Source organism: Malania oleifera, chromosome 6 (genome assembly GCF_029873635.1).
Source record: "Malania oleifera isolate guangnan ecotype guangnan chromosome 6, ASM2987363v1, whole genome shotgun sequence".
In the NCBI taxonomy this organism is placed as follows: domain Eukaryota; kingdom Viridiplantae; phylum Streptophyta; class Magnoliopsida; order Santalales; family Ximeniaceae; genus Malania; species Malania oleifera.
The window spans coordinates 72,707,626-72,720,382 of NC_080422.1; the positions used below are offsets into that span (position 1 = coordinate 72,707,626).

Sequence of the window (12,757 nt, forward strand, 5' to 3'; positions counted from 1 at the left end):
GTTAAAACGGGAGATCGATGATTTGAGAAAAATGGTGGCAGTTTACTCTGACGACCTTAGGCCTAGAATAGCTGAGTTAGAGAAAATTCGGGAGGACATCCAACGGGAGCAAAAACGGTTCAAAACCATGGCGCATGGAAAAGGTCCGACTTCTCGTTCTTTAGCTTGAAATGAAAATCCGTCTGTACGTGACCTGGAAAAGGTCAAAAATATTTATTTTTATTTTTTATTTTTTTATTTTTATTTTATTTTTTGGGTTTTGGGAGAGTTTTGGTTATAATCTCCCAGGACCGTGACTGTAACCACGGTATTCCTCCGCCATAAGTGAGGGAAATTAATAAAATTTGAGTGTTTTCTCTTTCCTTTTTTTTTAATTACTAAGGACAATAGTATTGCTGGTATACTGAACCGGGTTATAATATCCTCTGAATGGCTTGTTATGGATGTAAAAATTTGGGTCATGGGGGTACAATGACCAGACCCCTACGCTGCTTGGCTATGGATGCAATAGGATTAATCAAAAATTTATTCAACCAGACAAGTATGAATGAATGGTGCTTTACTGCTATATGTATGCGTGTTACTAAATTGCGGTGCTTGAATGCAGGGGCATCTTGTTATATATACATGATGCCCGTTACATGATATGTCTGTATGCTGCTACCTATAATGGGAATGCCTTTTACTAAATGCATGAGGATGCATGAAGTGCATGCATGAAATGTATGAGGATGCATGGTCTTTCTTCTCGATCCTGGATCTTGGCCACACTTTTAAGTTCTAGTATGGCATGATGGTACCCGACTTCGCCTTAAATGGAACTCAACAACTGCCCCGGTTTCATCCATATGCTATTAGTCTTTACCGCGTTTCGGATTCTAAAAGGGTCTCGAAATCTGTCCCAGTGCTTTTCTCGTCACGGCTCTGACCATTTTTAAATTTCTACAGGCACTCAAAATCTGCCCCAGTATGTGACTGTCGGTACTTTCCAGAAGATACTCAACATTTGTTATAGTGTTTGGCTGTCAGTACTTTCTTCAAAATTCAAAAAATGTTCAATTTCCGCCACGGTGTCTGACTATCGGTACTTTCCATGATCTTCAAAGCTCAGGGATTGTTCAAGATCTGTCCCAGTAGTTGATCACTAACGCTTCCAGTGATTCCCAAAACTTGAAGGAGTACTCCGAATCTGACCCAACATTCCTTCATTACCGATGTTTGACATGCTTCAGGCTCCCCATTGGTGCCTGAACACCCTCCTGGTGTATTGGGTCCCCGATTTTTGACCTCAATAAATGGGGGATTCCTAATAATGAGAATAATCATGCATTTATGTCATTAATGTGCCAAATCAAGACGTCAGTCTGTTCGAAATTGTTGTTTTGTTACATTCAAAATTTATTCAGGAAAAAGATAAGTTTTACAACAGCATCCCCTGTTCCAAAAGGTGTCGACATTAATTTGTGAAAACTAAAATCTCTTGTTCTTGCGACAACTGCCCCAGTTTCAACTAGAAGGAGACTGGCCCTTTTGGTACTGTAAGGTTGAATAGTGGCTTTAGGTCCATTGTTTGCTCAAAGCTTATTTTGGTGCTTTGCTTCACATTTCGATCTTTGGATGGTCTTTAAGACTCGAGATGAAATGTAGGCTTGGGGATTTAGGTTTTCAGAAGAATAAGGAAACCAAGGCTCAAAAACCCATCCCATGGGAACAAATCCTACCACAGTTTGGGGTGAGACATTTTTGCAAGAGTTTGACCGAACTCGTCCTTTTGAACAAGCTGCCTACGTACCTTTTCAGGATCAGGTCATTATGTAGTTCAGACTCAATATTGAGTCTGACAAATTATTTGAGCCAACAATATATGCCAATCTGGTTAGGTCTTTTATTCAGGTTGTAATGTAGGTTATGGGTATTGGTTAAAGAAGAAAGGGTGCATGAGGCTCGAACTTATGAATTTTACCAAAGGGTGAATTGGCCAAAGATCACAAACGACACATATCTCCTGCCCTTCTTGTGCTTTGATTTTCCCCTTGTTCTTTTGCATCATTTTCCTTGTTTTTTTATTTTTTATTTTTTTTACGAGGAATCGTGCCTCTATTTATTTATTTAGGCTTTGTTCGAGATTGGTCTTTCCAAAATTGCCTCAGTGTGGGGTGTGATTCTTTGGCGGGTTTAAACGAAAGATTAAACATTTTTAGGCACAATAGAGGGTATCAAGGGGTGTTTTCTTTCTCTAACTTTTGGGTAACAGAAAAAAATGGCCTGCCGTCATTTTGGCACTGCATTATTGTCTCGCATGATTTGTCTGACCTTTGAAAATCCTAACCCTGTTCAAATTTTGGGAAATGACTTTTTCGAAGAAGATGGTTTCGATTTTAAAGCTCAAAAAAGGTTCATCAAGTGATTTAAAACATTGGGTTCTTTAAGGGAATTGGTGGTCCAAAAATGGCCATCCGTCATCTGATCGAAACAATAAGCAAAGAGGGAACATATGAAATAACACTGTGATCCTTTCATTAATTTCTTTTGGAGATGTATACAACCATTAGGCATAATATTTCTTTACAGCATCAGAGTTAACTGGGTGCAATAGGTCGGTTCCGTCCATATTTGCTAACAGTAGGGCGCCTCCTGAGAACGCCTTCTTTACAACGTAAGGCCCTTCATAGTTTGGTGTCCACTTGCCACGAGGGTCCTTATGAATCGGTAAAATCTTTTTCAGCACTAGGTCCCCCTCCTAAAACTGTCGGGGCCGCACTTTTTGGTTAAATGCTCTCATCATCCTTCTTTGGTACAATTGTCCATGGGCCATGGCGGCCATCCTTTTCTCCTCGATCAAGTTTAACTGGTCATACCGGGATTGTACCCACTCTGCCTCAGCCAACTCTACTTCTTTTAGAACTCTTAGAGATGGGATCTCAACTTCTACAGGGACCACTGCCTCCATTCCGTACACCAAAGTGAAGGGAGTAGCGCTCGTGGAGGTTGGTCGTAGTCCTGTAAGCCATTAGGGCGAAGGGAAGCTTGTCATGCCAATCTCTATAAGTTTCTGTCATCTTCTCCAAAATGTTCTTAATGTATTTGTTGGCTGCTTCCACCGCGCCATTCATCTGTGGTCTATAAGGCGTTGAATTGTGATGCTTAACCTTGAACTGATTGCATAGCTTGGTCATTACTGCGTTGTTCAGGTTCTTGGCATTATCCGTGATTATTCTCTCAGGGATTCCGTACCGGCAGATCAACTCTCTTTTGACGAAATGACTTACTACATTCTGTGTGACACTGGAATACGAGGCGGCTTCTACCCATTTAGTGAAATAATCGGTTGCCACAAAGATGAAACAGTGTCCGTTACTGGCTTTTGGGCTTATTGGCCCGATCACATCCATGCCCCAGGCTAAAAAGGGCCAAGGTGCGGAGAGAACATGAAGTGGGGCTGGTGGGACTTGGATCCAATCATCGTAAACTTGGCACTTATGGCACTTTCAGGCGTAGTCAATGCAATCTCTCTCCATGGTCATCCAATAATACCCGCTCCTAAGTATTTTTAATGCCAATGAGTGGCTTCCAGCATGGGTACCGTAGACTCCCTCGTGAACCTCACGCATGACTTGTCGAGCTTCTTGTGCCTCTACATACCGTAGAAGGGTCATGTTATGATTTCTTTTGTACAAAACTTCACCATCTAAGAAGAAACCCATGGCCAACCTTCTAATAGTCCTCCGATCGTTACTGGATGCCCCTTCGGGATACTCATTTTTCTGGATGTAGGTTTTGATATCATAAAACCACGGTTTTCCGTCGGCCTCCTCTATCACCGTGCAGTGGGTAGGTTCGGGTTGTACTCTGATATGAATAGCTTCGATCTTCACCCCTTCTTCTACATTGAATAAAGCTGCCAGTGTGACTAGTGCATCAGACATTACATTGTTTTCTCTTGGCGTGTGAGAGAAACTGATACTGTCAAACCCTTCTATCATCTTTTGAATGTACTCTCGATACGGTACCAACTTGGAATCACGAGTTTCCCATTCTCTGGTTAGCTGGTGGATGACTAAGGCCGAGTCTCCTCTTACTATTATTCTCTTGACACCCCGATCTAAAGCGGTCTGCAAACCCAATATACATGCCTCGTATTAGGCTATGTTGTTAGTACAAGGGAAGATGAGCTTAGCTACCATCGGATAATGTTTCCCATCTGGTGATATGAGCACTGCGCCTATCCCATGTCCCCAAACATTGAATGCCCCATCAAACAACATCCTCCATTCTTCGAAGTCTTCTTCCTCTTGGGTTAGGGAGTCTATATCGTGGTCTGGGAATTCGAACTCCATAGGTTGGTAATCCTCCACGGCTCTTTCAGCTAGGTATTCGGCAATGACACTACCTTTGATAGCTTTCCTGGTGACATAAGAAATATCATATTCCGTCAACAACATCTGCCATCGTACTACTCGTCCAGTTACTGCGGGCTTTTCAAACACGTACTTGATTGGGTCCATTTTGGAGATCAGCCAGGTGGAGTAATACAAGGTGTATTGCCTCAGCCTACTGACCGTCCATACCAAAGCGCAACATGTTTTTTCCAGATCAGAGTACTTAGACTCATAATCTGTGAACTTCTTACTAAGGTAATAAATGGCCCTTTCTTTCTTCCCAGTCTCATCATGCTGGCCCAATACGCAACCCATGGAGTTTTTTGAAATCGCCAAGTACAAGATTAAAGGCCTTCCGGGTACTAGTGGCACTAGTACTGGGGGATTCAAAAGGTCACCTTTATTTTTTCAAAGGCCATTTGGCACTCTTCGTTCCACTTTTCTGGGTTGTTCTTTCTCAGCAGCTTGAAGATGGGTTCGCAGGTGGTGGTTAATTGAGATATGAACCGAGCAATGTAGTTGAGCCGACCCAAGAAGCTTCACACTTCCTTTTCAGACTTTGGGCTAGGCATCTCTCAAATGGCTTTGAGCTTGTCAGGATCTACCTCAATCCCTTTCTCACTCACTATAAAACCCAATAGCTTCCCAGACGTAGCACCGAAGGTACATTTTTCAGGATTTAACTTCAATTGGCACTTCCAGAGCCTCTCGAACAATTTTTCCAAGTTTAACGCATAGTTTTTCTCATTTCGTGACTTAACGATCATGTCGTCGACATAAACCTCAACCTCCTTGTGCATTAAGTCATGAAAAAGGGTTACCATAGCCCTCTGGTAAGTGGCTCCAGTGTTTTTTAGTCCGAATGGCATGACTTTATAGCAAAAAGTCCCCCATAATGTGATGAAAGTCATTTTTTCCTTGTCCTCAGGTGCCATCCTGATCTGGTTGTATCCCGAGAATTCGTCCATGAGTGAAAATAAAGCATGCCCTGTAGTATTGTCCACCAGCACATCAATGTGCGGGAGAGGGAAGTTGTCCTTAGGGCTTGCTTTATTTAGATCCCGGTAGTCGACACAAACTCATACTTTACCATTCTTCTTGATTATTGGGACAACGTTGGCCATCCATTCAGGGTACTGGGCTACCTCCAAGAATTCTACCTCAAGCTATTTCTGTACCTTCTCCTTTATCTTGAGTAACATCTCTGGCCGCATTCTCCTCAGTTTCTGCTTTACTGGCTTTGAATCCGGATGAAGTGGGATCTTGTGGGTTACTAAATCCGTGTCTAAACCTGGCATGTCTTGGTACGACCAGGCAAACACGTCTCGGTATTCCCTTAGTAATTCAATCATTTTGTCTTTTTCTTTACCTTTTAGTAGTGCCCCGATTTTCACCTGCTTGGGTTCTTCCTCAGTTCCAAGATTAATCATGACGGTGGGATCGCTACTAGTCAAGGTTGGTTTTTCATCGGACTTTAACATTCTTTCCATTTCAGGGGACAAGTTTATTTCTTGATCTTCAACTTCGATTTCATGGATTAGATTTTCAAAGTTAATGTCAATTACTTGGCGAGGGATTCTGGTGTTGTTATTTTCTTTATTCCTGCATGAAATTAACAAACAAATTTTGACAATTGATTTTGAAAATGCACATAAATGACAAGGAATGCATGATTCATTTTCATTAAGGAGCTTCCCCGATTTTTTAGTGGCCGGGGGAATACAAAAGAAAAGCAGAACTAAACAAATCCTGAAAAAAAAAGATCATTACATGATGATATCTAGTAAATCAAAAGAACTCCAGTTCTGAAGCTATACTCTTGGTTGGAGATGACGGATCCACTCTGTAGAAGTGTTCGAGGGGACTTCAGCATCCAATACTGATATACTTAATTGCCGCAATTCTGCCTCCAGGTTGGATTGATTGCTTTTTACGAAGGTTTGGCTGATGGACGGGACGTACAGTCCTTCCTTGGAGCTTGTTTCACCAGTGATTCTTTCCACCCTTCGCATCTTCTTCTCTTTAGCTTTCTTCCTTCGGTCTGCCGCCGTAAGTATGTAGCCAAGGCCATATCTGTCTTTCACTTCCTTAAGCATTAACGGCTTTCGGATCCCCTATAGGTGTTTTTCGAGCCATTTTTCTGGATGGTACCCCTGTCTGATCATTTCGGACGCCATCATATGCACTGCGGCGGAGATCTGAGGGCATGGGATTGGAGATCCTTTTGCTATAGTTGTGACATTTATGATCTCGAAGGCTTGGAAAGAGTCCTCCAATGCCTCTTCTGTGACTTCCACATAAGGAGTGGAAGTGGGCTTTGTTATCATAACATCGGTTTCACCATATACACAAACCAATTTCCCATCCACTACAAATTTGACCCATTGGTGCAAAGAAGACGGAACTGCCCCAGTGTTATGTATCCATGGCCTCCCCAATAAGCAGCTATAAGACGAGGTTATGGCCATGACTTGGAATGTAATGTCGAAGGTGACCAGTCCAATTTGCACAGGAATTTCAATAGATCCCACCGATTCCCTGCGGGTGCCGTCGAAAGCCCGCACAGTCAAATTGTTTTGCCTTATGTATGACGGGTCAACAAGCAGTTTTTATAGGGTCGTTATAGGCATGACATTCAAAATGACCCATTATCAATCAACACTCGTGCAATCATGTGATCTCAACATTTAGCGAAAATGTGCAACGCCTGATTGTGCCCCTGTCCTTCCACGAGGATCTCCTCATCAGCGAATGTAATGTAGTTGGTAGTCATAAGACCACCAATCACGTGATTAAAATTATCGATGCTGATGTCTTGGGGAATATAGGCTTGATTAAGAGCCTTTAATAGGGCTTCCCGATGTGCTTCCGAGCTCAACAACAGCGACAAGATAGAGATATGGGCCGACATCTTCTTCAGTTGGTCAATGATGTTGTATTCACTGTGTTTAATTATCTTCAAGAATTCTTCGGCTTCCTAAGATTGAACTAGCTTCTTCAGGTTCCTATTCTATTCTTGGCTAGGTTGCACTTTCTCCAAGACCTCCAGCGTATAAACCCTTCCACTTCTGGTTATCACTTTTACTTCAGCAGCATTGCTAGTTTCTCCTTCGGTGCATACTTCACAATTGTACCTCCATGGCACTGCCCGGTCACTGCAGTATGCGAAAGGGCGAGGGGCTAAGATCACTACCCAAACTGGGGCCTCTTGGACTTGTAGGGTTTTTCCCATGATGGGGATAAATGGTCTGTTGGTGAATTAGGGATGGTCAGATTCCCTTATGATTGAAACTTCATTCGTTTTCTGAATGCGGCTAACTTCCACTCGTTTGCTGTCAATCAAGCTACTTAGAAAAATTCAGAAAGTCTCACATTGTTGTACTGATCTTTTCATAGTATTTTGGCATGCGCATGGGGCGCCTTTAGGGCAAATAGCCTTTAGTCCTGCTAGGCCTGCCGTTGTCAGTTCATTATACACCCAGTCTAGCGTCATTTGCTCCCATCTTCTTTTGGATTTTTCCCCATCTTGTTCTTCGATCATTCCAACATTGTCCTTTCCATGGTCAGGCAAAGGATTTTCTTTAATACCAACCGGCTTCGCATCGAATGACAACCAACCCACATCCCTCAAATCTTGCACCTTGTGTTTGAAGGCCCAACACTGGTCAATAGGGTGCCTTGGAGAATTGGCATGGTACGCACATCGGACCTCGGGATTATACCAGTGTGGGGGAGGATTGGTGAGAGGAATCCCGGGGATGGTAGATATCATCTTTTGTTCTAGAAGCTGAGGGAATACGTCTGTCTATGACATGGGAATCGGTTCCACTCTCCGAAAACTCTTGGGTGTATTCCTCGTGTGTGTCTGTTGGCTCGGGCGAGTTGTTATGTTCGGCTGGGCTGGCACAAGTGCGGGGGCTACAAACTGGGGCTTGGGGCCCATATGTAGTGTTTGATTTACTACTAGTTCCATGTAGAAATTTCCCCTAGGTTGTTGACTTTGGCTTCTCTACCTTAGGCTTCTGATAGACCCCTGTATCATTTGGGTCTCTTCTTCCTTTTTACCTTTTACCCACTTCTTACTTGGTCCGTTATCGGTAGTGCCAGTCTTTATTCATCCACCTTGGACGTCGGCTTCCACTCTGGCCCTTGCCGCCACAATGTCCATGAAGTTATGAGGGGTGGACCCTACCAAAAGTGAAAAGTAAGGATCTTTTAACGTCCCTACGAACATCGATATTGCCTCACGGTTGCTGACCAGAGGGTCCACTTGAGTGGCCGCGTCTCTCCAATGGTGTGCATACTCCCTGAAAGTTTTTGTTGGCTTTTTTTCCATTTCAAGAAGAGACATCCTGTCTGGAGCCATTTCCAAGATATGACGATATTGTGCTTCAAAGGCATTGGCCAAGTCACCCCACGTACGGATCTGGGCCTTATTTTTCTGGACATACCATCTAGCCGCTGTCCCGGTAAGACTGCTTTGGAAGCAATGCATCATCAAATTCTCATTATCGGTATAGGCGGCCATCGACTGACAATACATCCGGAGGTGGGTCTGAGGGCATGTGGTCCCATCAAACTTCTCGAAGTCTGGCATCTTAAACTTTGGAGGAAGGACTACATTAGGAACTAGGCAGTAATCTGAGGGTCTGGCGGTACTGGCGGTCCGAGTCCCCTCTATGGCCCTTAGCCGTTCTTCCAGCTCGTCACAATGGTATTCCATTGCGGTCTTGCTTGTCCCTACACCCGCAACTGCTGATGAGGGTATCCCCATTCCTGTCACTGCCGGGATAAAAGGTGGCGTGCCATGCAGCGGTTTCTCCGAGGTGAATGGGGGCGGACCAGAAGATTACCCATGAATTGGCGTAAAATCGGGCGGGTGGATAGGGTCATTTTCTTCTTCGTGATCCTGATCTTGGGCTATCTTCCCTTTGTTCAAAAGTAGGTCCAATATCTTCTTCAGTTGATTGCTCAGATCTTCCTGCCCCTGCTCGATCCCAGAACACGGCTCTCTAACTGTTCTGCCATGGCCTTAGCTTTTCCGCAGGTGTTGTACGGGTGCGTACTTGCCTCAATCTTACTGGATCTCAATCACGTCCAGCTTGTTTCTGCCTCCCTGTTCATAAAAACTCTCATCCTTCAGAACAAATGCATGTAATGGATGTTTATGAGTATGTATGAAAAAGGTGCAATCATGTAGTCCTATGTGCTTTAGCCAAGGTTCTGAAAAAAAAATCCTTATCATTTCTTTCAAATTTTCATACAATTTTTAGTGAGAAACACAGAAAATTTCCAACTAGTCTACACAGGTGTCAGATCCTGATTTCCTGGTCCGCTCCTGATGAGGCAGCTTGAATCTTTTGGGGTTGGTTCTGACTTTGTGAGAGCGGCACTGTCCACCTTCTGTTTCAGTGCTTTGTACTGGGCTTCCCAATAGTTGGCCTTGCTTACACAAGGCTCCATCTTTTCAAGTACTTTGTTGAAATAGTATCTCTGTTTTTCATACTGCTTCTCTAGGTCTTGTATGTACTGAGATTTTTCCTCAATTTCTGCTTTTGACTCCCTCAATTATTGGACTTTTTGATCAAGCATCTTTTGAAGTCTCTGCTTCTCTTTTCTCAAAACTGCCGATGCTTTCTTTGACGATAAGCCCTGAATCTTCGGTTGCTTGCTTGGTTCAAGTTGAGGATCTACTGGACCCCGTTTTGGAAACTGTTCTCTGGAGATCATTCTTTTAGACGGACACATAGTTTCTCTCGGCCGTTTATCGTTTGTCAGAGTTTTTCCCTCGCACAGGAACCGAGGGTCCACCCTGTCACATTTCCATAGCTCATAACTCTCCTGGACTCCCCTGTTCTGACTGGTTGCTTTGACTATGTACACATGCCTCCATGATACAAAAAATTCCCGGATCTTCCTTTGGCTATCATCATCCTCATATGTGAACCGAGCGTCTGTCAGTCCATGGGTCATGAGTACAAACTGTATTGCGCCTACTTGCCTTCGGAACATAAGTGGTGCGTAGGATATTCCACCCCAGGGACCTAGCAGTGGGACCCAAGGAAGGTTTCCACATCCATATATCACTTTGGGCTGGTCGATCCACGGTGCCTGCCATACAATCCCCTTGCTGACTAGATTCTGTAGCCTGTCTTTCCATTCGATCCTGCCGGCGTGTTCCTCCCAACGAGCTACTTCGAACTCTGCTAAAGGTATTCTGATTGTTGAGAAAGAAGTGCGAAAGAATACCTGGATGGATGGCAAATGATTCATCATCCACACATAAAGCAATGGCACACAGCAGGTCAAACGAGCATGTCTCCTAATCCGGCATCTGTTAAGAGATCGGAACGTTTCAGCAAGAATACCGTAGACTGGGTTCACCCCTTCCTTTACTTGTGCTACAAAGGCAATGGTGGCATGATCGATAATTCCTAGTTCCTTCGGGAAGATAAGTAGGCCGTAGATGGCTAATGCTAGCAGATGCAGTTGGACTTCTTCCTTTCCTTCCTTCTTCATCAACTCTTTCAGGTGTTCCCAAGTGACCTTCGAGTCTCTCAGATTCTGGACCTTAACCTCGGTGACCCTGAACAAATCCTTGATGATAGACGTTCGAGCGGGCGCATACGTTCTGAAGGGCGTCGGTAGTTTGGCCAGATGCAATAGTGAAGTGTATTCCTCTATGGTGGGAGCAAGGTCTACCCCATCTAGAGTAAAGCAGCAATACGACGGATTCCAAAATTCCGCCAATGCTTCAATCATTTGGGAGTCTACGGAAACATGCAACAGAAAACCGATGTGCCCATACGTCTAAGAAAAATTCAATCGTCCCTGAGGCGTCCACCCCTTCCAAATGTCTCTCAGCTCCTTTAAGGAATTGGATCGAGCGTTGATGTCAACCCTGTCTAGTATCTCAAGCACCGATTCCTTACTTGTGCTATCACCCCTATTCTTTTGTTGACTTTCAGAGTACAATTGCACCACTAGTTCGATTTCATGATGGACTACTGTGCTCTCCATGAGTCGGATTTTAAATAGAACCTTGGCCAATCTGATGGGAATGCCTAGCATGAAATACGGGATGCAACATGTTTTTAAATCTCAAGTTATAATCATATAAGGTCACAGGGAGAAGGATGGAGCGTCTGTCCCAACCCCGGGGTAATTATGTACATAAGGTCCTCTGAGGCTCTACCCTAGGCAAGGGATTATGGACAATCATGTGTGGTTAAGCTCTAACCCTATTAAAAAAGGTCCCCAGATCGAAACTTCATCCTCCCTCACAGAGGTCCGGAAAAAGCTCGTACTGAGCGGAGTGGTTCGCGGGTCCCCAGAGGCTATGCCACATGGGAACTGGCACTATTACACTCCTTTCTAATCCTAGATGGGAAAGCGCGGGTGTAGAGCTGTGAGAGTGTGTGAGTTTAACCATTTCAACCTACACCCTCTACCCCACATCCATCCATTATTCAGAACACATGCTTAATAAAATAGCAAGGGAAACAAAACATCATGCTTATCCAAGGTACTGCTAATCACATGCTTAGCAAAAACAAACAAAACCAAACACATGCTTATTTATGAATCAAAGCAAGCAAGACATTCACAATTATTCATGTATATGCAACCAAATTTCTACAAAAATGAAAGGGAGTAATCAAAAAGGCTTATTTAGATTTGAGATCGGGATAATTCTTAATTAATCACTAGCTCAACGCTCAAGGTCCCCAGCGGAGTCGCCAAGATGTCGCGACGTCCTGGACCCGGCCCAGAGAACCAATCTTTGCTTTAAAAATGGGTTCGGCTTGCGAATTAGGAAAAATGAATGTGTATTTTGAAAATGTGAATTTTCGTGGAAAATGATGTGTGGTGGAGTCGCCACTAACCTTTTGAAGTGTGGTTAGAACACTTGATTGCTACCCCGTTAAGGGTAGAATCGGTCTACGTCACCAAAGTCAGGCTCGGGAGTGTGGGGCCCAATTGAGATATATGGGGCCCACAAGCAATGTGGGGTCCATGAGCCATTTAAGGGTTATAGGAACCCGAGTCAACAGGCACAAGCATGCCAAAGGAGGTAACGTGCATCGGATGTAGGAATCCAAGCTAGCGTACCAGAGCGGGTAACGTGCACCGAATGTAGGAACCCGAGCTAGTGTACCAAAGGGGGGTAACGTGCACCAGATGTAGGAATCCGAACTAGCGTACCCGGAGAAGTGGGGCCTACAAACCATATGGGGCCCAATTGAGATATGTGGGGCCCACAAGCAATGTGGGGTCCACGAGCCATTTAAGGGTTATAGGAACCCGAGCCAGCAGGCACAAACATGCCAAAGGAGGTAATGTGCATCGGATGTAGGAATCCGAGCTAGCGTACCAGA

General features: G+C 44.1%; 2 protein-coding genes across 2 annotated transcripts; both read right to left on the reverse strand.

Moving 5' to 3' along the window:
- Positions 1-3,488: 3,488 nt before the first annotated feature.
- On the reverse strand, positions 3,489-4,694 carry LOC131158636 (uncharacterized). Its single transcript, XM_058113503.1, has 2 exons — positions 4,182-4,694; positions 3,489-4,112 (listed from the first exon to the last, which is right to left on the reverse strand). The coding sequence occupies exons 1-2, from the start codon at positions 4,692-4,694 to the stop codon at positions 3,489-3,491; spliced, it is 1,137 nt and encodes a 378-aa protein (XP_057969486.1).
- A 5,253-nt stretch (positions 4,695-9,947) lies between these two features.
- Positions 9,948-11,141, reverse strand: LOC131158637 (uncharacterized). The gene has a single exon (XM_058113504.1). It carries the CDS (start codon positions 11,139-11,141, stop codon positions 9,948-9,950), a length of 1,194 nt encoding a protein of 397 aa, XP_057969487.1.
- Between the last annotated feature and the right edge of the window lie 1,616 nt (positions 11,142-12,757).